Raw genomic sequence first — 22,147 nt, forward strand, 5'->3', positions numbered from 1 at the left:
CCTCTGCGAAAGGGATGACTGGCCTAATGGAAAAGGGTATGGTTCTGAAATCAGACTCAAACCAGGCTCTATTAGGCTAGAGGTCCCCAACCCCCAGGCTGCGAACTGGTTCTGGTCCATGGCCTATTAGGAACTGGGCTGCACAGCAGGAGGTGAGCGGCAGGCAAGCAAACCTTAAGGCTTGAGCTCCAGCTCCAGTGAGATCAGCAGCGGCATTAGATTCTCATAGGAGTGTGAACCCTGCTGTGAAAATTGTCTTCCATGAAGCCAGTCCCTGGTGCCAAAAAGACTGGGGACCACTACTAGGCTCTGTTGCCTACTAGCTTTATAGTTTTGGGCAAGTTACTGAAATTTCAGCTTCCGCAACCATAAAAAGGGATGACAACACTTCACAGGCTATTTTGTTTTCTCCCATCCTCTTCCCTCTCATCACCTTTCCACCCATCCTGTGAAACCTAAGAGCCCCTATAATATGGTTTGGACTTATGACCCCACCCAAATCTCATGTTGAATTGTAATCCCCAGTGTTGGAGGAGGGGCCTGGAGGGGCATGATTGGATCATAGGGGCAGAATTCCCCCTTGCCGTTCTCATGATAGTGAGTTCTCACAAGATCTGTTTGTTTAAAAGTATATAGCACCTCCCCTTCTCTTCCTCCAGCTCTGGCCATGTAAGATGTGCCTGCTTCTCTTTCACCTACTGCCATGATTGTTAAGTTTCCTGAGGCCTCCCCAGCCATGTTTCCTGTATAGCCTGTGGAACTGTGAGCCAATCAAAACTCTTTTCTTTATAAGTTACTCAGTTTCAAGTATTTCTTTCTTTCTTTTTTTTTTTTTTTTTTTTTTTTAGACGAAGTCTTACTCTGTCGTCCAGGCTGGAGTACAGCGGCATGATCTCGGCTCATTGCAGCCTTTGCCTCCCGGGTTCAAGCAATTCTCCTCCCTCAGTCTCCCAAGTAGCTGGGACTACAGGCACCTGCCACCACACCTGGCTAATTTTTTATTTTTAGTAGAGACGGGGTTTCACCATGTTGGCCAGGCTAGTCTGAAACTCCTGACTTCAAGTGATCTGCCTGCCTCAGCCTCCCAAAGTGCTGGGATTGCAGGCATAAGCCACTGCGCCCGGCCTCAGGTATTTCTTTATTGCAGTAGGAGAACAGACTAATATATCCTACCTTCTAAGAGTCTACTAAGAAAAAAATCCACTACGCTTCAGGTCCTGCTTCCTCTAATCATGACCAGAAGTTGAAGCCTCAAGCCTCTCTGGTCATCAAGCATTGTGCAATCTCTCACTCCCATAATGCTATGGATATCCCCTTAAGCTGACCTGGTACCCATGCCTTCTCTCCTCAAAATTTACGACTGAGCCACATCACCCACTAGATGATGCCTCTTGTATTCACATCCTCCTCTTTGTAAGTCCCTCTTCCTCCTTAAGTACTTAAATCTTGACTCTGCTTGGGGACACCAAGTTTCCTGACACCTTTCAAGCAGCAATCATTTTCTCTTTCACATGTCACCTACTTCAGGTCACAGTCTTCCTCTCCATTTCAACTCTAAGCATTATGAATTAACTCAACAGATATGTGACCCCAGCAACATGTAAGGCATTGTGGCAAAAAGGGGGAGTCCTAAGTAACAAAGCAGACAGTTATCTCTAATTGGGGAGCTTAAATTCAAGTGGAAACACAGACAAATATATCATTTTATTTATTTATTTATTTTTATTAATTTTTTGAAGATGGGGGTCCCACTATGTTCCCCAGGCTGGTCTCAAACTCCTGGGCTCAAGGTATCCCTCCTGCCTCAGCCCCTTGAGTAGGTGGGACTACAGGCATGCACCACTGTGCTTGGCTTTATATCATTTTAAGTTGTGCTAAGAGGCATGAAAGATAAAGCAGGAAGTTTTATTTTGTGTGGGGGTGGAATCTTAATTTAGATAGATTGATCAGGGGCATTTTAAGTGGAGGTGTGAAGGACAGGGAGTCAGCCAAATAAAGAGTGAGGTGGTGAAGAACATTTCAGACCAAGGGGAAAATAGGGCCTCTCCAAAGACCTTTTTTCTCCTGCCTCCTCAGCAACCCATTCTGAGGATCTTGTCACCAGCAGAACATGAGCACTTCTCAAATCTCTGATTGCAACCCACAGGACAACTTGCTTTCCTTATGACTCACTCACTTCCATCTCATCCAGAACTCCAAGACCCATGTTCTCATCCAGACCCATGTTCTCCATTGAGGCTGTCTTCTCACCATCTTCACTTCACTAACCAATTTATAACCTTCATTTCTCTCCTTATTCAATTATAATCCCCTTCATACACATAACATTCAATCCCTTGACTCTCCCTCCTTCCTTCAAATTCCCCTGGCAAAAATCCCAATCACTCTGCCTTTTCTGAGATTATAACTATACCAGTGAGAATTGCTGGTCACCCCAACCCCCAAACAGATTGGAAACACTATAAATTTGATAACTAAGTTCACATGGGTCTTATATACTCCAAAGTGGTGCATGATTCTCTATTAGTTTCTTCCTCCACTCTCTCTAATGACTATTTAATATTGTCTCTATCTTCAACATTTCTACCCCACTCCTAACCCTTGGCTTTCATGATACCCTACTATAACGGCTTTCCCTCCTATCTTTCTGATTATTCTTTCTTAGGTTATTTTGCTATCTCCTCTTCTGATCTACAGGTTGGATATCTTCAATATTCAGACATGGGGTATTTGTTCTCATTGCTCTACATTCTTCCCAGGTGATCTCATTCATTCCCATGACACTAAATACCATTTATATGCTAATAATTCCCAAATTTCCATCTTGCCCAGACCATCACACTAATTTGAAGACCACTATCCTAGTTTGAACCAACATCATCTGCTGGTATTACTATAATCCCCCTAAGTGATTTCCCTACTAATAGTACAATCTCCATATAGTAGCCAGAGTGGTCTTTTTGAGGTACAAATCAAATCATGTTATTCCCTTACTAATCCCTCCAACAATTTCCACCACTCTCAGAACAAAATCCTAAAACATGTCAAGTTTCCTGTAGCTGCTGTAACAAATTACCATAAACCTGGAGGCATAAAACAACAGAAATTTATTATCTCACAGTTCCAGAAACCAGAAGCCTGAAATCATGGTGTTGGCCGGGCCACACTCTCTCCAAAGGCTCTAGAGGATATCTCATTCCCCGCCTCTCCCAGGTCCTGGTGTCTCTAGGCACTCACTGGCTTGTGGCTGTGTCACTCCAATCTCTGCCTCTGGCTTCACGTGGCCTCCTCTTATGTCCTCTGTATGTTTTTTACCAGGACACATCACTGGATTTAGGGCCCACCCAGATAATTCAGGATGATCTCATAATCATTAAGATCCTTTGTAGACTTACATCTACAAAGACTTTTTCCTCCCAAATAAGGTCACATCACAGGTTCCAAGGACTACGACATGGACACATGTTTTGGAGGGCCACCATTTAAACCCACTATAGCTTCAAGGCCCTGCCTAAGCTATCTCTACCTCCCCCTACAGCTTCATCTCTGTTTACCAGGTTTTACCCATTCTGGCATTCTTATACTTTCTTGATCTAGGACAGCTCTTTCTCACCCATGATCTTTGCCTATGCTATTCTCCTTTTAGTCCTTACCTAGCTAACTTCTCCTTCTGGTCTTCAGTTAAATCTAACTTTCACAGGGAAGTATTCCTTGACCCCATAAATGTAAGGATGTCTCCACTGTTATCCTCCCTTTAAAAAGCACTCTATGGCTGGGTGCAGTGGCTCACAACTGTAATCCCAGCACTTTGGGAGACTGAGGTGGGTGGATCACTTGAGGTCAGGAGTTCAAGACCACCCTGGCCAACATGGTGAAACCCCATCTCTACTAAAAATACAAAAATTAGCCAGGCATTATGACATGCACCTATAGTCCCAGCTACTTGGGAGGCTGAGGCGTGAGAATCGCTTGAACTTGGGAGATGGAGGTTGCAGTGAGCCAAGACCACACCACTGCACTCCAGCCTGGGCGATAGAGTGAGACTTGGTCTCAAAAAAAAAAAGAAAAAAGCATTCTATTCCTTTCCTTCACAGCTTTGACTATTTTCCTTTGTTTCATCATGTTGTACCAACAAATGGATTTGTGTTTACTTGTTAATTATTTGTCTCCACCACTGGACCATGAACTCTTCATACCATCTTATGAAGCACATCTGCTTTCTTCCCCTCTGTATGTATACCCAGAGCATAAAATGGCATCTGGCACACAGTAGCCTTAACTAAATAAGGGAGTAGTAAATAAATAGAGTGCCTCCTCTTCCCCTTTTGAACAGGATTAGATAAATGCAAATAGACAGGTTAGAATGGTGACCAGACACCCGAAGACACTGCTGGCCTGCAGTAGATATCACTCCCAGCCCAGCCTGGAAGATTGATAAAGCTTGGCACGAATGAAAAAGTAGTACCCCAATAATTATTAAGTTAGAAGGACTGCTCTAATTTTCCTTTTTTTTTTTTTTTTTTAAACATGACACAGCATCAGGAGGTCCTGAGGACATGTGCCCTCTAATTTTCATTTCTGCTGTGGACAACTATACAACTCAGGAGCTCATTTCACCTTTTACAGTAAACTCCACCTCCTGTCCAAAAGGATTGATTGAAGTTTCTCTGAAATTTTAGGAAAAACTCCAATATAAACTGATTTCCAAGCCCCACCTAATACTAAGCAGACTGATTCATTCATATATATGTGTGTAACTTTCTTAATTCTGCAAATTACACAATGATTCAAGTATTATTAATACTAAATACTACTACCTGTTCTAAAGTCTAGCATGCACAGAGGCATGCAAAGAGGTCTAGCATGCAAAGAGCAATCTTTTCTGAGACACCTGAAATTCTCCAGCCTGCTTTTTTTCCTGAGGTATTTTTAAAAACTGAGATATTATTTAAATACCATAACATTTAGTCTTTTAAAGTACACCAGTGTTTTGCCCAACATTTGCACAACTTTTATCACTAATTCCAGAACATTCTCATAATCCCCTACCCCCTGCCACCTGCCAAAAATTCATCTCTGTTAGCATTCTCTATTCCTCCCTTTCCCAGACCCTGGCAAACACTAATGTACTGTCTCTATGGATTTTCCAGTCTTTTTTATACTCGTGAAACTGAAACACAGAGAGAGGAAGTGATTTACACAGAGCTGCAAGTCACTTAGTAAGAGAGTAAGGTTAGAATACAAGTATTTACAGGAACTTTTAAGTGTATAAAAATTAGTGAAAATATGTTTAGGTCACCTATATATATGCTAAATGCAGCTATAAGACCATCTGATTTTGTTAGAGTCCTTAGAAGAGTCATTCTTAGGCAGTGTGTCTGGCCAAGGAGAGACAGGGGTATAGGGATTTAGGAATCACTAAAGAGGAAGAGACAGGCCACTGGTGGAAGGGAATTTCATTTATGGACCGGGGAAATATGAGGATATGTGGTTTAGAGGACAGACATTTTTGTTTTCCACCCAGGGTAGTGAAATTGGTGCTAATATGTCCAGGTGCCCATTGCTTCCTTTTATAGTGATCCAAGTGGGCCCCAGAGATCCCTGATCATTTCTAGTTTGCTCATGAGTAGTTAATAAAACAATGGTACTAACACCCCTTCAAAATACTTGCTGATTAATGACACGTTGTAAAATAATATGGGAATTTTGACTTTTTAAATATCCACTGTCTGAATTTTCAAATAAGTAAAAGAACTGCAAGCTGAACTTACTTCCATTGCCATTATAAATGTATACATAGGAGTATGTTCCCATAGGCTAAAATAATCACAATCTATTTGCAAAAATAATCAGGCACACTTTTTATTTTACATCTTAATCAACATTACAAATACAAAAGGAAAAAAGTCAGAAACAACTCATCACAGAGGAAAAAAACATCATTCAGAAGAGATTAATCTGAACTTCAACATTCTTTGTGCTCATTTTAAAATTATTAAAACAGGAATTCAAAAGGACAAGCAAATGAAAACCAAGTATTTTATTAATTAAAATTGAGACCCTAAACCAACTAAGACTATACAACTTAAAAATAAGCTGTCTTCATCCTAGAAAAGTTTGATTTGCCATCTTATAATGAATATGCAGGAACTTACTAATGGGTAAGTAAACAAATTTTCTTTTACAAACAAGTTATTTTGAGTTATAGGGATCCTCCTGGTGACTAGATTTTTTTTTAATGACTAAAAATGCCTATTTAGATAGTCAATCTATCCGTAAAGTTGGACACTAAATGACATAGTGAACATTTAAAGTTGAAACTCTTTGTCTACCAAATATTTTCCTAAAACTGTTTTTAAGCATATACATTAACTTAAAAGGTCAACTCTTAATTGTCTACAGCCAAAGAGAGCTTTGGTACCAATAAATTCGAATTAGGGAATCGGTTTTTTTAGATGTAGAATTACAGAGTATTTTTGGAATTAAATTGGAACGTGCCTAAATATGAAAATGTGAAAGTCCCGCTTTTCTGTTATGTACTCTATTATGAGGAATGAACAGCCTAACTATACTGGATTATTGATATAAATAAAGCACCACTGTAAAATCTCTTCCTAAAAGATTGCTGGGTCACACCTAGCAATTTAGGGCAAAAAAGTCAATAAAGAATTAAGGTACTTTATTTTTAAAAGCCTCATTTCCCTTTTGACAGGAGCATCAAGATACTAAAATAAAAATAATGTAATAAGTACTTTCAAAATATAACAATTTTCGTTCTCCCATATAATAGGGGGCTAACAAGAAAACCAAAAATAAATAAAAAGAGAAAATTTTAAAATAAGTAAAAAATAAAAAAATATTTTTAAAAAGCAGCCTGGGCAAGAGAAGTGGGTGGGTTTAGGAGAATCCCTTTTGAAAAATTCAGAGCATTATTATTAATCCTTCTTAAATTAAATGCAGGGCCAAGCATGCTGCACGTGGAATCTGGACAATTTTTTGATAAACTTTAAGGTTGCTAAATAATTTACAGAAACTGTGAATGCATTTTCATTTTACGAGGCAAAAGAGAAAATATTCAAGATTGCATAGCAATTTTATTTTTTGAAATGGTTATCCTAAAGAATTTCCTTAAATTCAGATTTTGCAAAATTCCTACTCTCCAAGTCATCAAGTGAACACTAAAAGCAACTTTACTCGTGAATACAGTGGACTCTTTACGAGGCATGCATTTTTCATAAATCTAGGCCAAAGTGAACTAATTGAGATTTAATTCTAAATTCATCCTGTGATTTCTGCATATAATATTGGTATAAAACCAGTAAAAATACTTTTTAAAAAAGCGTTTACTTCCCGAGTAATTTAGTTTTGGAAATATTTATATTCTTAGTCAAAATATTACTTTTAGAGTCTAAAGGTTTTAAAAACAAAATTGGTTCAACAATTATCAAAACGAAATGACTATGAACACTGACTAGAACTTCTTAACCCACAGAAGTAAACCACTTCAGGTGAGTTCAGCTCACTTATTTTTTTTTTTTTTTTTTGAGACAGAGTCTTGCTCTGTTGCCCAGGCTGGAGTGCAGTGGCACGATCTCGGCTCACTGTAAGCTCTGCCTCACAGGTTCACGCCATTCTCCTGCCTCAGCCTCCTGAGTAGCTGGGACTACAGGCGCCCGCCACCACACCTGGCTAATTTTTTGTATTTTAGTAGAGACGAGGTTTCACCATGTTAGCCAGGATGGTCTGGATCTCCTGACCTTGTGATCCACCTGCCTTGGCCTCCCAAAGTGCTGGGATTACAGGCGTGAGCCACCGCACCCAGCCTCCCCTCACTTAATTTTTAAAACCCATTTCTCTTCTCCAGCTTCACAACTGGACTGAACATTGCTCAACTGCTCAACAACATTACCTATGTCAAAAGTGAAAAGATAAAAAGTGTTGTAAAGATTGCACAGTGAGTCAATCTGGGAAGAATATACTGTACAATCAGCATTTCAGAGCTGGAAGGGATCTTTAAGATCCAATCCAGCACCCACATTTTACCAATGAGAAAACTAAGCCCAAACACATCATAATAACTTGACCAAAGTTACATTCCTCAGCTGAGCCATTCATTCATTCAGTCATTCATTCATTCACCCACTTACTGAAAGCTGCCTAAGTGCCAGGCTCGGTGCTAGGAGATGGAAAGCAGCATTCACAATTGCCAAGGCAGTCTTTTTTCCTTGCATTTTTAAGATAAATTCTTAAATTTCCTGATCAGCAGAACTCGTAGGAGAGTTCCACAGCCCTGGTAGAACCTAGCCCACTTTCAGTTTCACACATTTTAATAAACATAGTTGGGTTTAACTTCAGAGAGGCCTCAATTGTGTTTACTTTAAATGATTAAGCATTAACAAAGGGAGGCACAGTATTCTGAATGAGTCCCTTTCTAGTACATTCATAACTTAAGGAAGTGCAATCAGAAAATGCCCTACACACACAAACATGTTCACAGAGAAGACAGCTTACAAAATCAGAGGAATTTGAGGTATTAATATATACATCAGTGAAGTCCAATAGCTCAAGTTTACAAAGTACGGAATGTAAATATCTCCCCATTTCATTTAGATATGGGTATGTCTGCATGTTAAAAAGGCCTCCAAACTCACACTCAAACAAATGCCCTCTTCCTATTACACATATCTTTAAAACCAGGCCTTTTGCCTTAAGCTCAATTTTCTTTTTGATTAGAAAAAAAATTAGATTAAAAAATAAAATCTAAAATTTAATGTGCTGGCTAAAAAAGAAATACAAATTCTATGTAATCAAAATAGCAATGGCTCAAACTGCACATTCATGAGTTTTGTTAAAAAATGGGATGTGCGGTGAACTTACCCATCAACATAAATCATACCTCATTTTACTTGGACCTTTACATTCTTTAATATTAAGTCTGGCACTTAAATGTTTTGTGTGTTTCAATTCATAGTCAACTTCTTTTAAGAAGAGACCATATTGACAAAACTCTTATATAAAATAACCAATAAGTAAGGCATTGTGAAATATTAAACAGCAGCACTCTGGGTACCCAGTTTCAGTGTGATATACCAAAATGAACCCCAGCTTTCCAGTGCTCCACAGATGACTGCTAGGTGGCTTTTGATAAAATAAAATACAATCTTCACTGAGGCTCTTAAGGCTCTTTGACTTTCTTGACACTACTGTCAGCTCATGACGAAAGTGCTGTTGTGCTCTATTTCTCAAAACTCCAAATTTGATTTTTATCTAGAGCATCACAAGTTCTCATTTGTACATCAGGTCGGCCCTCCGGTGTCCGATAAGCACTAAGACACAGTCCTGAGTGTGGGTGAAAAATAGTTCCATCTTCTTTAAAATGCCAAATAATGTTTGCTGGTACAGGGAACCCATCTTTGGGACAATTTTGCATTCCTACATAATTTTTTTGCTCAGGTACCTCTGCACATAACTCTGTCACAGAATTAAACCTTATTTCTTTGTTTGAAGTATATTCAAAGAATTGATTGCCTCCTTGACCATGGCATCCAAACAGTGAAAGGTTAGCACCTGTGGGGTTGTTGTCAGGAGAATTATAATCTAAACATTCAGACGAGATCCCTCTACTGCGAATAGCCCCATGCCAGCCTGGTCTATCCTCTGGAACATGTAAATTAGGAAAAACGTTTTTCAAATACCAGTCAAAGCTCTTGCATCTCAACCGCTCTCGTAGTAATTTTCTTTCAGAAATATCACCATAAGCTTCTTTTCTTGCTGGAGGGTTTCTATTGTAGAAGTGCTCTTTGTACTCATCCATCCAAACTTCTGCTGCCCGAGCAGTATTCTGTAGGAAATTGGGGCGAGCATATGGTGCCCGCTTGGGGAACACATGGCCCACGTGGGAACACGGGTGGATCTCCAATTTGCCACCACACTGCCACACCCTAAAAGACAGCTCAAGGTTTTCACCTCCCCACACTTCCATTCCTGTGTCATACGTTCCAAGGTACTGAAAATATTTCTTGCTGACAGCAAACAGTCCTCCAGCCATGGTAGGTGATCTGATGGGGTCAATTCTTGATATCCGCCTGTCCCTTTCCTGTTTGGGGACAGAATGCCACTGAAATGTTAAACGCCAGTCAAACCCACCAATCATGGGCTCCCCTGTCTGCATATAGAATTCAAAAGTATTCCAATCAATTGTGTCTATAACAGGACACACAACTGCTGTTTCATCTCTCCCAATCCTTTCCAAAAGCGGTTCCAGCCAACCGGAATTACACTCACAGTGACAATCCAGGAAAGTGAGGACGTCCCCAGTGGCGAAAGTGGCCCCAATCAGACGGGCCCTAACCAGCCCCTCTCGCTTATTGGTCCTAATCAAGCGTACTCTATCAAGATTGCTGATGTAAGTTTCAAGTTGTGTCTTCAAATAAACTCTGTCACTCAAGTCATCCACCAAGATGATCTCTTTCAAAAGAACTGCAGGAGAAGTTTCTAAAACACTGTGAATGGTACGGAGCAAAGTCGACCAGGCTTCGTTATAGAAAGCAATGATAACAGAGGTGGTAGGAAGTGTCCTATAGTTGAACTTCTGGGACTTACACTCATACATTCTTTTATCCTCTATGTGTCGATGCAGGGAAATCCTGTCACTGAGGTAAATATTGATGGCGTATCTCTCAATGAGTTCTTCTTGCTGCTTCAGTTCATCCTCGTTGAGCTGGAGTTTGCTGGCTTTCCCCCACTCCCCAAGTGCATGGGAATCTGCAGGGGGCTTCTTATAAAGCGGCCGAGACAAATCGTCCGTATTTTTCTGGAGGTCTGAGAGCCTTCTTGACCCCAGCTCCCTGGCACGGCCGGCTCCTGCGGAGGCATGAAAAGTGGAGACCAAGAGCTCCACGAAGATATAGGCCACTGTTAAAAACGCCAGCAGCAGGCAGCTCTTGCCTGCCCAAGTCCACCTCACCGCCATCCGGATTCTCAGGGCTGAGGCGCAGACGCGGCCACCAAGCCACCACGCAGGGGAAGGGCGGCGGAACCCACAGCTCGAGCTCAGGTACTTCCCAGCAGGTTCTTCCTTTCATGCAGGCGCTGGGCTCCTTTCCAGCCACCCAGGCTTTCCAGGGGTCACCTGAGCCCTCTCGGTCCTCGGCCTCCGGCACAGCCCAACTCCTCTCTCCCTACTTCCTCCTGCTCGGCTCACAACTTTTCACAAACTCTCCAGCCAACACCCCACCCTCCCCGGGCCGAGGAGAAACCCCTCCCCTTCCCACTCACTCCTCCTGGTGGTTAGTTTGCGAAAGTCGTCCGCCAGGCCCAGACCGCTGGATAGGAGGCTCTTGGCCGGGCCGGGGGCCGGGGGCCGGAATGGCAGAGGGGGCCCTAGCTGCGCCCCGCCGCGCTGGGCCCTCGTCTCCGGGTGCTCTCAACCCTCATAGAGGCCCTTAGCCGTTCTCCTAGGGACCCTGCCCGGACAGGAGGAAAGGTTTCCGACCCGTGGAGTTCTGTCTCATTACAAAAGCAAAACAAGAATAAGACTTACCAAGTTGCTTGCCGTTGGGGCTGAGGTCCAAGGAGGTGATCGCAGCTTTGTGGCCTTTGAAATAACGCTCCAGAACAGGGTCCTCCTGGAAAGGAAAGTTGTCAAGTTTTGAAAGCCGCCGCAGACCTCGAATTCTAGCGGCTGGGATCCACGCTGCCACTTCCCCGGAGTCCGGCTTGGGAATGGCCACCCAGGCGGCGGCTTGGCTGGGCGGCGGGGCCGGGCAGCAGCCCACCCACGGGCGCGGCGCCCAGTCCTGCTACAGGGAGACGCCGGCGCCAGCTCTCCCCGCAGAGCCCGCAAAACGCTCTGTTCGCGCTTCCCAGAGTCCAGCGCATCGCAGGAACCGCGGCCCCTTTGAAATGCACGTTCCCGGGCCCCGCCCGCTGGCACAAGGCAGGCAGGTGCGAGGATGCGCCTCGGCTTTGGTACTTTTTTTTTTTTAATACTTCCCAGGTGATTCTGACGCAGGCGCTCCACGGAAACCCTCCGAGAATTCTGGGGGCCGTGGGGCCGCCCAGCTCAGTCCGGAGCTCCGGAACTCGGGGAAGAGCGTCCGGGAGCCGGGTCTGGGTTCCACACTCCGTCCGCCCCGATGGCAGAGAGTGAGATACGGACGCCCCGGGACGAGGGGCTCAGGACCCGGCTATGGACACCTGCCTCCATCTCCCGCCAGGTGCGGCTTCGGCCCGGACCTGGCCCCGCAGCCCGCGGGACAGGCTCCAGGGAGGGTCCCCCCACCTCCAACCCGTCCTTACCGTGGCTGAGGCCATCGGGGGAGTGGTCGGCCCAAGGCTCCTGTGGGTGGGGGAACCCGGAGAGGGGAGGGGAGGGGATGGGGAAGGAGAGGGGACCGTGCGGCTCCCGGAACCGTCTGCCCAGAGCGGCAGCGCCTCCCGGTCACTACAACAACGGCGGCCCAGTCAAACCCCGCGCTCCAGGCATGGCCAGCCGAGCCCCGAGACACCGCCAGCCCTGTAAAGAGAGGACGGGAGGTATGCGCCGGGTCAGCTGTGGCCACACACCAAGCCATGTTAACTAACACTCGCGTTCTCCCTGGTTTGATGTCAGGAAGTGGGGTAGTAACCAGGACGGGAATAAGAGCGATGAATGGAAGGGCGTTGTGAGCCTGTGATCGATGCGATCAGAGTTCTATTACGTTTTAAAGAGACAGCACCCGTGACGTTTAAGGTGATCCCCTACCGCTTATTTTGTTGACGTAAAACTTTGACATGAAGAGGGGCAGCTTGCTAGTTATTAATATACTAAAAGGAACTAAATCCCCTGAGGGCAGATTTAAATTTATTTAACCACTGTTTTCCACACAGTGCCCTGCAGGATATTGATATAGATGCTGGATGTGCGTGATGAATGAATGAGTGAATGAATGAATAAATGTTGTGCATGCACTTAATAATTTTCAGCGATATGTTTCCATTCTCATCTGTTCATTTGCGTATACCTTAGAGCACTAAACTTACACAGCTGGATACTTAAAGTCTTTAGGAAGACTTGGAAACATGGTTTTTTGTTTGTTTGTTTTTTGTGAGACCACGTTTCTACAGCAGGCTTTGTTACACATAGTATCATTTGCTTCAGCCAAACAATGAAGTTGGTAGAATTACAAAATGTTTTCAATGTTTCCAAGTTATAAACTTGATTCCTAGATATTGGTCTTAGAGGTCACACAGAGACAGTTCTTCTAATTCCAAGTCCATATCTTTTTTTTTAACCCTGCCTCAAAGCGTGATGTTCTGAGCTGAAAATTACATATAGTGTAAAGATCCTTAGCAACATCAAAGGGCATGATAGAACACAGCTGGTAAGATATGTGTTTTATGCAAATGAAAGGTATGCTACACACCTTAATTACAGATTCCCTAGTTGTCTAGTGATTGAGTTTAATTTTATTGAATATGGTACTTAACAACTAAACAGGTAGGCTTTAGATTACAGTATTAGTTAATTTAAGTATACACTTGTTAAATATCTGTTGTATGTTTGGCCTTGAGGGACACAATGATGACTAAGATATTTCCCCTACCTTCAAGAACTCAGCAATCTAGGGTTGGTGAGTCTCATGCTTTAGCATTTGTAATGTTGATTTGGGGGCTCCATTTCCAGAGATGCTGAATCAACATATACAAGGTGGGGTCCAGGGCCCTTCTGATGTAACAAGCTCCATAGATGATTACTATGGGAGTCTCAGCTGTCTATGTTGAGAAACACTGCATTAGTCTAGGAGATGATATGTTAAGAGTGTTGATATCAGCAACTTGTCAGCAAACTGTTGCAGGACTCTTAGTTTTGCTACATATTACCAGTTTAGGCTTGATTTATTTTAAAAGCCTGCCATGTTTAAAACTAATGCTATATACTGGTGGGAATGTAAAATGATGTAGCTCTGTGAAAAAGTTTGTCAGTTCCTAAAAAGTTAAACATACAATTACCTTATAATCCAGCAATTTCACTGCTAGGTATATCCCATAAGTATTGAAAGCAGAGACTCCAACAGATGCCAGTGTTCAAAGCAAGCATTATTTACAATAGCCAAAAAGTGGATACAATCCTAGTATCCAACAGATGAATGGATAAACAAAATGTGTGTGATATATACATATAAGGAAATATTATCCTGCCATAAAAAGAAATGAAATTGTGATACAAGCTACAACATGGATGAACCTTGAAAACATTTTGCTAAGTGAATAAGCCAAACACAAATGAGCATATATTGTATGATTCCATTCATATGAGGTACCTAGAATAGGTGAATTCATAAGGACAGAAAGTAGAATAGAGGTTACTAGGGCTGGGGGTAAGGGAGACTGGGGAGTTACTGTTTAATGGGTGCAGAGTTTCTGTTTGGGATGATGAAGTTCTGGAAATAGATAGTGGTGATGTTTGCACAACATTGTGAATGTACTTAATGCCAGTGAATTGTACACCTAAAAATGGGTAAAATGGTAAATTTCATTACAGGTATTTCACCCCAATAATAAAATAATAATACCAGAAGCTGAAGAGTAATCAGGACCTCAGGATTACTCATAGGTATGTTACGTCTAATATTGGGCACAGGAGAAGCAGAAAAGGGACGAAGTTGGAGATTTAGAAACTAGCTCAAAAGAAGAAAAAATATAGATTTTTATTTAAGTGTTTCAGTAAAAGTTTAGCTTTTACTTTTTTTCTCAATTATCAAGAAACACATGTTTTAAATTTAAAAGATGGGAGGGAAACTACATATTAATCCTATTACCTAAAGTTGATCTTAAAAAATTTGTCACCTACTGATATGGTTTGGATTTGTGTCCCCACCCAACTGTCATGTAGAATTGTAATCCCCAGTGTTGGAGGAGGGGGCTGGTGGGAGGTGATTGGATCATGGGGGTGGATTTCCCCCTTGCTGTTCTGAGTGAGTTATCACGAGATCTGGTTGTTTAAAAGTGTGTAGCACTTGTGTAGCACTTCCCCCTTTGCTCTCTTCCTCCTGTTCCAGCCATGGAGCAGCCATGCTCTCTTCCCCTTTGCCTTCCACCATGTTTGTAAGTTTCCTGTGGCCTCCCCAGCCATACTTCCTGTACAGCCTGCAGAACCATGAGCCAATTAAACCCGCTTTTTTTGTAAATTACCCAGTCGCAGGTAGTTCTTTATAGCAATGTGAGAACGGACTAATATACCTACCTATGTTTTCACTACATGCCAGGACTTTTCTAAGTACCTTACAAATTTTGACATTTAGTGATCATAACGATCTTATTAGAGATGTGCTATTATTACCATTTCCGTTTTATAAATGAGTAAATTGATATGCAAAGACATTAAGTTACTTGCCCAAGGCACACTGCTAACTAGGAAGTGGCAGAGTTGAGATTTTTAGACACTCGCAGTCTGCCTCCAGAATCCACTCTCTTTTTTTTTTTTTCTTTTTCTTTTTTTTTTTTTGAGACGGAGTCTCACTCTGTCGCCCAGACTGGAATGCAGTGGCGCGATCTCGGCTCACTGCAAGCTGCTCCGCCTCCCAGGTTCACGCCATTCCCCTGCCTCAGCCTCCCGAGCCCCTGGGACTACAGGCGCCCGCCACCACGCCCGGCTAATTTTTTTTGTATTTTTTTTTAATAAAGACTGGTTTTCACCGTGTTAGCCAGGATGGTCTCAATCTCCTAACCTCGTGATCCGCCTGTCTCGGCCTCCCAAAGTGCTGGGATTACAGGTGTGAGCCACCGCACCTGGCCCAGAATCCACTCTCTTAATCACTGTCATGACTTTTGTGTGATTGCAAGTGTTATGTAAATGTATAAAACATTGCATTCTTGCCAAGGTTTTAATAATAACAAGTTTTACAAAATGAAAGTAATATCTCCTTTATTTTCATTCCACTGTCCTCACTTATTACTCTAAACTGCCCTTCCCATTGTTCTTTTCCATAGTTGATTTTGTTCTTTTCGGCTTTTCTTCACCTTTGCAAATAGCAAAAGCTCAGAGGTAGACATTTGGAAATGTGGTCAAAGTTGGGGAAGTTTTTTTTAACCTCAAGCCTAATTCCACTTGCTACAATGATTATTTAGACCTCTCTGGACTGCAACCTAATCATTTATGTGGGTGGGAGCCACAAGCAGGATCAGTATTTAAAAACCTACAAGGTTTTACTGGAGGCCGGGTACTAGCTAGGACAAACTGACCTCTAATTAGCCCTTCTTATACAGTTCCCCGTAAAACAGAAATTGAATTTACTTACTTGAGCATTATAAAGAGTTGTTTTTATTTTAGCACTGGTTCTTCCTTGGCCTTCAAATTTGGAAATTCAGCATAGTACAAAAGTGCCATCTACTGTTCACCTTACTATATAGCACTTGGAGTGAACATATTTTGAGCCTGTTTACAGGCAATGGAACTCCCTTGTTGATACACTTCCTCCAAAGTATAGGAGAGCACATGGAAAAGTACAAGATGGGTTTGAATCAATAATGAATTACATTTTTGAAAACTGCATGATTCATTTAAGTTAACATTCAGTCTCCAAGTCCTATCAACTACCTCCTCACCATATATATATATATATAATATATATGATGGGCTGCCCAGGCTGGCCTTGAACTCCTGAGTTCAAGTGATCCACCTGCAGCAGCCTCCCAGGTAGCTGGGATTACAAGCATGCTCCTCATCATATATTTCATCTTCCTATCTTTCTGTCTAATGGCTCCTGTCACTCCACAGACCCTGCCTTCTGCCTCCTAGAATATTTTAGTAACCACCAACTTGCTTTCCGACTTCAAAACTTCTCCCCTCCACCTGTCCACCCTGCATTTACCAACAAATAACATAAGATTCACCAGGCTATCTTGCTAAAAGTAAATGTTTTTAGGCCTCACCCCAGAGGTTTTGATTTAGAAGGTCTAGTGTGAATACTAGAAATCTGTTTTCAAACAAGCTTTCTAGGTGATTATAATATGCATCAACATTTGGGAACCACTGGCATATCATGCCATAGATCTTCTTTAAAATGCCCTTTAAGTTCACTTTTAAATGCCTCAAACCAAGTCCTATTTTATATCTAACCACTCATCTCCCCTGGGCCAATCCTTAAGCCATTGCAGTTAACCACACACACCCACCCTTTGGAGCCTTTGCTAGAGCAGTTTCTGTACTCATGAATGCCTGTGCTACTCTCTTGCTCCAACTTCTACACAAAGAAACATACCTCAGGACTTGGGAAGATATGTTCATGTAAAATCATCTTTCTCTGAACCTATTCCTCCTTATAAAAATAAAACATTATTTTTCCTTTGGGTCCTGATGGTATGCAACTTAGAGTTCTTTTTAGCACTGTTTTATGGTGCTGCCTTTACATCTACATCATGTTTATGTGTCTATCAGCACTTACTGTTGTGAAAGGTCAGTAAAGATAAGAACTGTGTTCTACTCATTTTAGTATCACTCTACAGGCACCACAATCCCTGACACATAGTAGGGGCATAATAAACATTTTCTGCATTGATTGAAAGATGACAGTGTGGCTGGCCAGCTCTATAGTTACTGAAAAAGTCTACAAAATAAGTAGAAAACATGATCATTGTCCTCCAATAGTTTAAAGTATCTTGTAATTTTATCGATACACTCTATTTGTACATTATGGGGTACATGTGAAATTTTGTTGCATGCATAAAATGTATAATGATCAAGTCAGCGTATTTAGGGTATCCATCACCTAAGGATTTATCATTTCTATATGTCAGGTACATTTCAAATTGTCTTTTCTAGCCATTTTGGTACAGTGCATTATTGTTGTGTATAGTCACCTGATTCTGCTATCAAATATTAGAACTTATTTCTTCTATCTAACTGTATGATTGTACCTGTTAACCAACCTGTCTTCATTTCCCCCTCCCACCCACACATCCTTCACATTCTCTGGGAGAAAGAGAATCTATCATTCCACTCCTCTCTATCTCCATGCGATCAACTTTTTTAGCTCTCATATATTAATGAGAACGTGTAATATTTATCTTCCTGTGCCTGACTTATTTCACTTAACATAGTGTTCTCCAGTTTTATTAATGTTCCTGCAAATGACATGATTTCATTCTTTTTCATGATTGAATAGTATTCCATTGTGTGTATATATATATATATATCTCTGTGTGTGTGTGTGTGTGTGTGTGTGTGTGTATATATCACATTTTCTTTATCCATTCATCCATTGATGGGGATGCTTAGGTCAAACAGCTTAAAATCTAATTAGGGAAACAGGACTCACCACATGAAACAATCAATGAAAGTTATGTGGAGCAGTAGGTCAATCATAACCATGGGAATGTTACAAAATATCTGTATAATAACCATAGTATTGTATTTCTATAGTGTCAAATGTACTTAAGACATTTGATTGGTCTTTGGAAATGTTTTTGTATCAGGAAAGATTTATAGGGGAAGAAGGACTTCAATTGTGATTTTTTAAAGTGGTAGAATTAGTGGATTAATGATTGCCAGAGACTAGGGGGAGGAAAGAATGGGGAGGGATTACTAATGAAAAAATGGAATCTTTTTAGGGTGATGAAAATGTTCTGGAATTAGTGGTGATAGGTTTACAACTTCGAAGTACTAAAGACTACTGATTTTTATACTTAAAGCCACTAGATCAATGGTTCTCAAACCTTAGTGGGCATCAGAGTCACCCAAAGGACTTGATATAATGCAGATTCCACTCCAGAGTTTCTGTTTCAGTCTGTCTGGATTGTGGCACAAGAATTTACATTTATAATAAATACAGGTTCCTAGGTATGATGCTTATGCTGACAATGAACCATCCTGTAACAATCAGCAGAGTAAACAAAAAGGTAGTAAGGAGAGAGACAGAAAGTAGAATGGGCCGGGCGCGGTGGCTCACGCCTGTAATCCCAGCACTTTGGGAGGCCGAGGTGGGTGAATCACCCGAGGTCAGGAGTTCGAGACCAGCCTGGCCAACATGACGAAACCCCATCTCTACTAAAAATACAAATATTAGCTGGGCGCAGTGGTGGGCACCTGTAATCCCAGCTACTCAGGAGGCTGAGGCAGGAGAATTGCTTGAACCCGGGAAGCAGAGGTTGCAGTGAGTGGAGATCATGCCATTGCACTCCCGCCTGGGTGACAGAGCAAGACTCTGTCTCAAAAAAAAAAAAAAAAAAAAAAAAAGAAAGTAGAATGGTGTTTGCCATTTGCCAGGGGCTGTGGGGAGAGAACATGGGGAATTATTGTTTAATGGGTGCGTGGAGTTTCAGTTTGTGAAACTGAAAAAGTTCTGGAGATGGACTGTGGTGATGGTTACAAAACAATGTGAATATATGTAATATAATTGGACTATATACACTTATAAATGGTTACATGGTAAATGTTATGTGTATGTTACTTCAATGAAGAACATAGGGGTAAACTGTTGAAAGAATGCACATTAGTAAAGGCATTACAGTCATGGGATGAACTTCAGTACAATGGAAGCCTGCTTCCTTACAGGACTGTACTGGTACGTGGCCCAGGGGTTGGAGATCCCTGTCCTAGACCACTATATTTGCTGTGGCTCTGCCTTCCAGTCATTTTCTATCCCATTATTGTGTTTTACTTTCTTCATAGCCCTTGCTAGTTCTTCCGCCATGAATGCTCTTCCCCCAAATGGAAGGCACTGCAAGAATTGATAGATTCTGGCATTATTGGAGTAGCAGCAGTAGAAACATAAAGAGATATTTGTTTAGGTATGGCATAATTAAAATGAACAGGGGAAGGGGGGGCAGAAAAAAAAACCCAGAAACACTTAGATGCTGTCCTTGGTCCTGAACCAGCAGTACCTGGTGAATGGCTATCTTACTTATCCCAAGAATCTGGTAACTTCTCTTCTAGGGCTTAGACTTTCATTTTTACCCTTTTACCAAAAAAAAAAAAAAAAAGGGGGCTGTAGCTTTTAGTGTCTCCAAAAAGTCAAATCATGGTAATAATTTACAATTTACCTAGCCAATTCCATGTACTTTGACAGTTGTAATAGGTTTCTACTTAGAAAAATTTTTCTGTTCCCACTAGAAAGAAAAGAGGGTACATTCCCCCATTTCCTCTCCATCTCAATCCTAAGATTATGCATTTGTGATGTGAAGCATCACTCAGACCTTCCAAGTGACTGTAGTGAGAGAGATGAGGGCAAGATGGTACTGATGATGGCTAGCAGGTCTTGGCTAAGATGTCACTCCTCAAAGAGGCTTCCTAGAGTCCCCAACCTTTATGGCACCAGGGACCAATTTCATGGAAGACAGTTTTTCCATAGATAGGGGAATGAGGGGGAGGGATGGTTTCAGGATAAAAGTGTTCCAGCTCAGATCATCAGGCATTAGATTCTCTTAAGGAACGCACAACCTAGATCCCTGCATGTGCATTTCACAATAGGGTTCACACTCCTGTGAGAATGTAACACCTCTGCTAATCTTACAGGAGAGAGAGCTCAGGCCATAATGCTGGCTTTCTCGCCTGCTGCTCACCTCCTGCTCTTCAGCCTGGTTCCTAACAGGCCATGGACCGGTACCGGGTACATGGCCCAGGGGTTGGGGATCCCTGTCCTAGGCCACTCTATTTGCTGTGGCTCTGCCTTCCAGTCATTTTCTATCCCATTACTGTGTTATACTTTTTTCACAGCCCTTGCTAGTTCCTCTGCCATGAATGCTCTTCTCCCAAATCTTTTCAAGACTCACTTCTTTCATTTCACTTAGTTCTTACCACATTTTCAAAATAAGCACTTCCTTTCATTCTCTATAACATTACACTTGTATTTTTCTTCAAACAAATATCCCTCCCAGGTAAAAAAGGACAAACAATTTTGATAGACATTTCACCAAAAAGTTATATAAATAGCCAGTAAGCACATGAAAAGATGCCCAACATCATTAGGCAATAGGGGAAATATAAATCAACATCACAAAACCTACTTCATACCCACTGTGATAGCTATAATCAAATAGCCTGATAATAGTAAGTGTTGGTGAGGATGTAAAGGAATGGAAACCCTCATAAATTGCTGGTGGGAATGTAAAATTGTACAGCTCTTTACACAGGAATGGAATTGCTGAGCCCTATGGTAATTCTTTTGACTTCTTGAATTTGGGAGTTCCTTTAAAAGTTAAACATAGGGTTACCCTATCAGCCAGCAATTCCACTCCTAGGTAGGTACCCTTGATAATTGAATACATATGTCCACACAAAAACGCAGACACAAATGTTCATAGCAGCATTACTCACAATAGCCAAAAGTGGAAACAATCCAAATGTCTATCAACTGATTAATGGGTAAATAAAATGTGCTGCATCCATACACATTTATATGCCTGGCAAATAAAAGGAATGAAGTACTGATTCATGCTACAGTGTGGATGAAACTTGAAAACACTATGCTAAGTAAAGAAGCCAGACACAATGTATGGTTCCATCCATATAAAATGTTCAGAATAGCCAAATCCATAGAGACAGAATATGGATTGTGTGCCAGGGACTGGTTTCTTCTTGGGGTGATAAAATATTCTGGAATTATATAGTGGTGACAGTTCTGCAACTTGATAAATGTACTAATAAACCACTGATTTTTATACTTAAAAATAATAAGATTTTTTTTTTTAAAAAAAAGCAAGCATAAACAACCACTTATCTCTCCCTGAAATATACATTCTCTATGAGTAATCCCCATGAGAATGAGGGCAAAACCCTCAGAGGGAGTATGTCAGAATCACTTGTGGGACCATCACCAGGATATAAACTCCATGAGGGCAGAGACATTCTCTTTTTAATCCACCATATATCAGAACAATGACTGGCACATAGTAGGTACCCAATAAAATTTTGTGACTTAATGAGGGAATAAAAGAGGAAGAGATAATATCTGTGTAAAACAATTAGAGGATTTTTAAAAATCTTAAAAGTCTTCACTGTGTATTACAATAGAATTGTGATTTTAGTAGAAGGAAACTAGATTCTTTTAAAGATTGGTTCTTCTATCTAAAAAGAAAATTCCAAATCTCAACAGTGTCTAACATAATATAAGAATATATTTTAAACTTGGCCACCCTAGGGTTTCTTCTCAATTATAAAAACTACTGT

The 22,147-nt window shown here is 41.5% G+C and overlaps 1 protein-coding gene and 1 long non-coding RNA gene across 16 annotated transcripts in view; one reads left to right on the plus strand and one right to left on the minus strand.

Moving 5' to 3' along the window:
* POC1B (POC1 centriolar protein B) overlaps positions 1-12,688 on the minus strand; it is a 125,016-nt gene extending 112,328 nt beyond the window's left edge. For 6 of the 15 annotated variants that reach the window (XR_004665770.3, XR_010108854.1, XR_004665769.3 and 3 more), the window contains exons 1-2: positions 12,301-12,460; positions 11,543-11,627 (exon numbers count right to left, since the gene is read on the minus strand). Coding sequence is in view for 7 of the 15 variants with exons in the window: in XM_063593183.1 (XP_063449253.1) it covers positions 11,543-11,627; positions 12,301-12,315 (100 nt within the window). In the remaining 8 variants the exon portion in view is untranslated. Of the gene's footprint in view, positions 1-810; positions 10,895-11,542; positions 11,628-12,300 lie in introns of those variants that run through there. The other 9 variants (XR_010108855.1, XM_063593185.1, XM_008977064.6 and 6 more) reach the window with 4 other exon arrangements.
* On the plus strand, positions 11,053-19,220 carry LOC129393529 (uncharacterized). Its single transcript, XR_010108860.1, has 2 exons — positions 11,053-12,218; positions 12,614-19,220. It is a non-coding gene; the product is annotated as an uncharacterized LOC129393529 (long non-coding RNA).
* Positions 19,221-22,147: the final 2,927 nt, after the last annotated feature.

The sequence above is a fragment of the Pan paniscus genome, chromosome 10, assembly GCF_029289425.2.
Source record: "Pan paniscus chromosome 10, NHGRI_mPanPan1-v2.0_pri, whole genome shotgun sequence".
Classification (NCBI taxonomy): domain Eukaryota; kingdom Metazoa; phylum Chordata; class Mammalia; order Primates; family Hominidae; genus Pan; species Pan paniscus.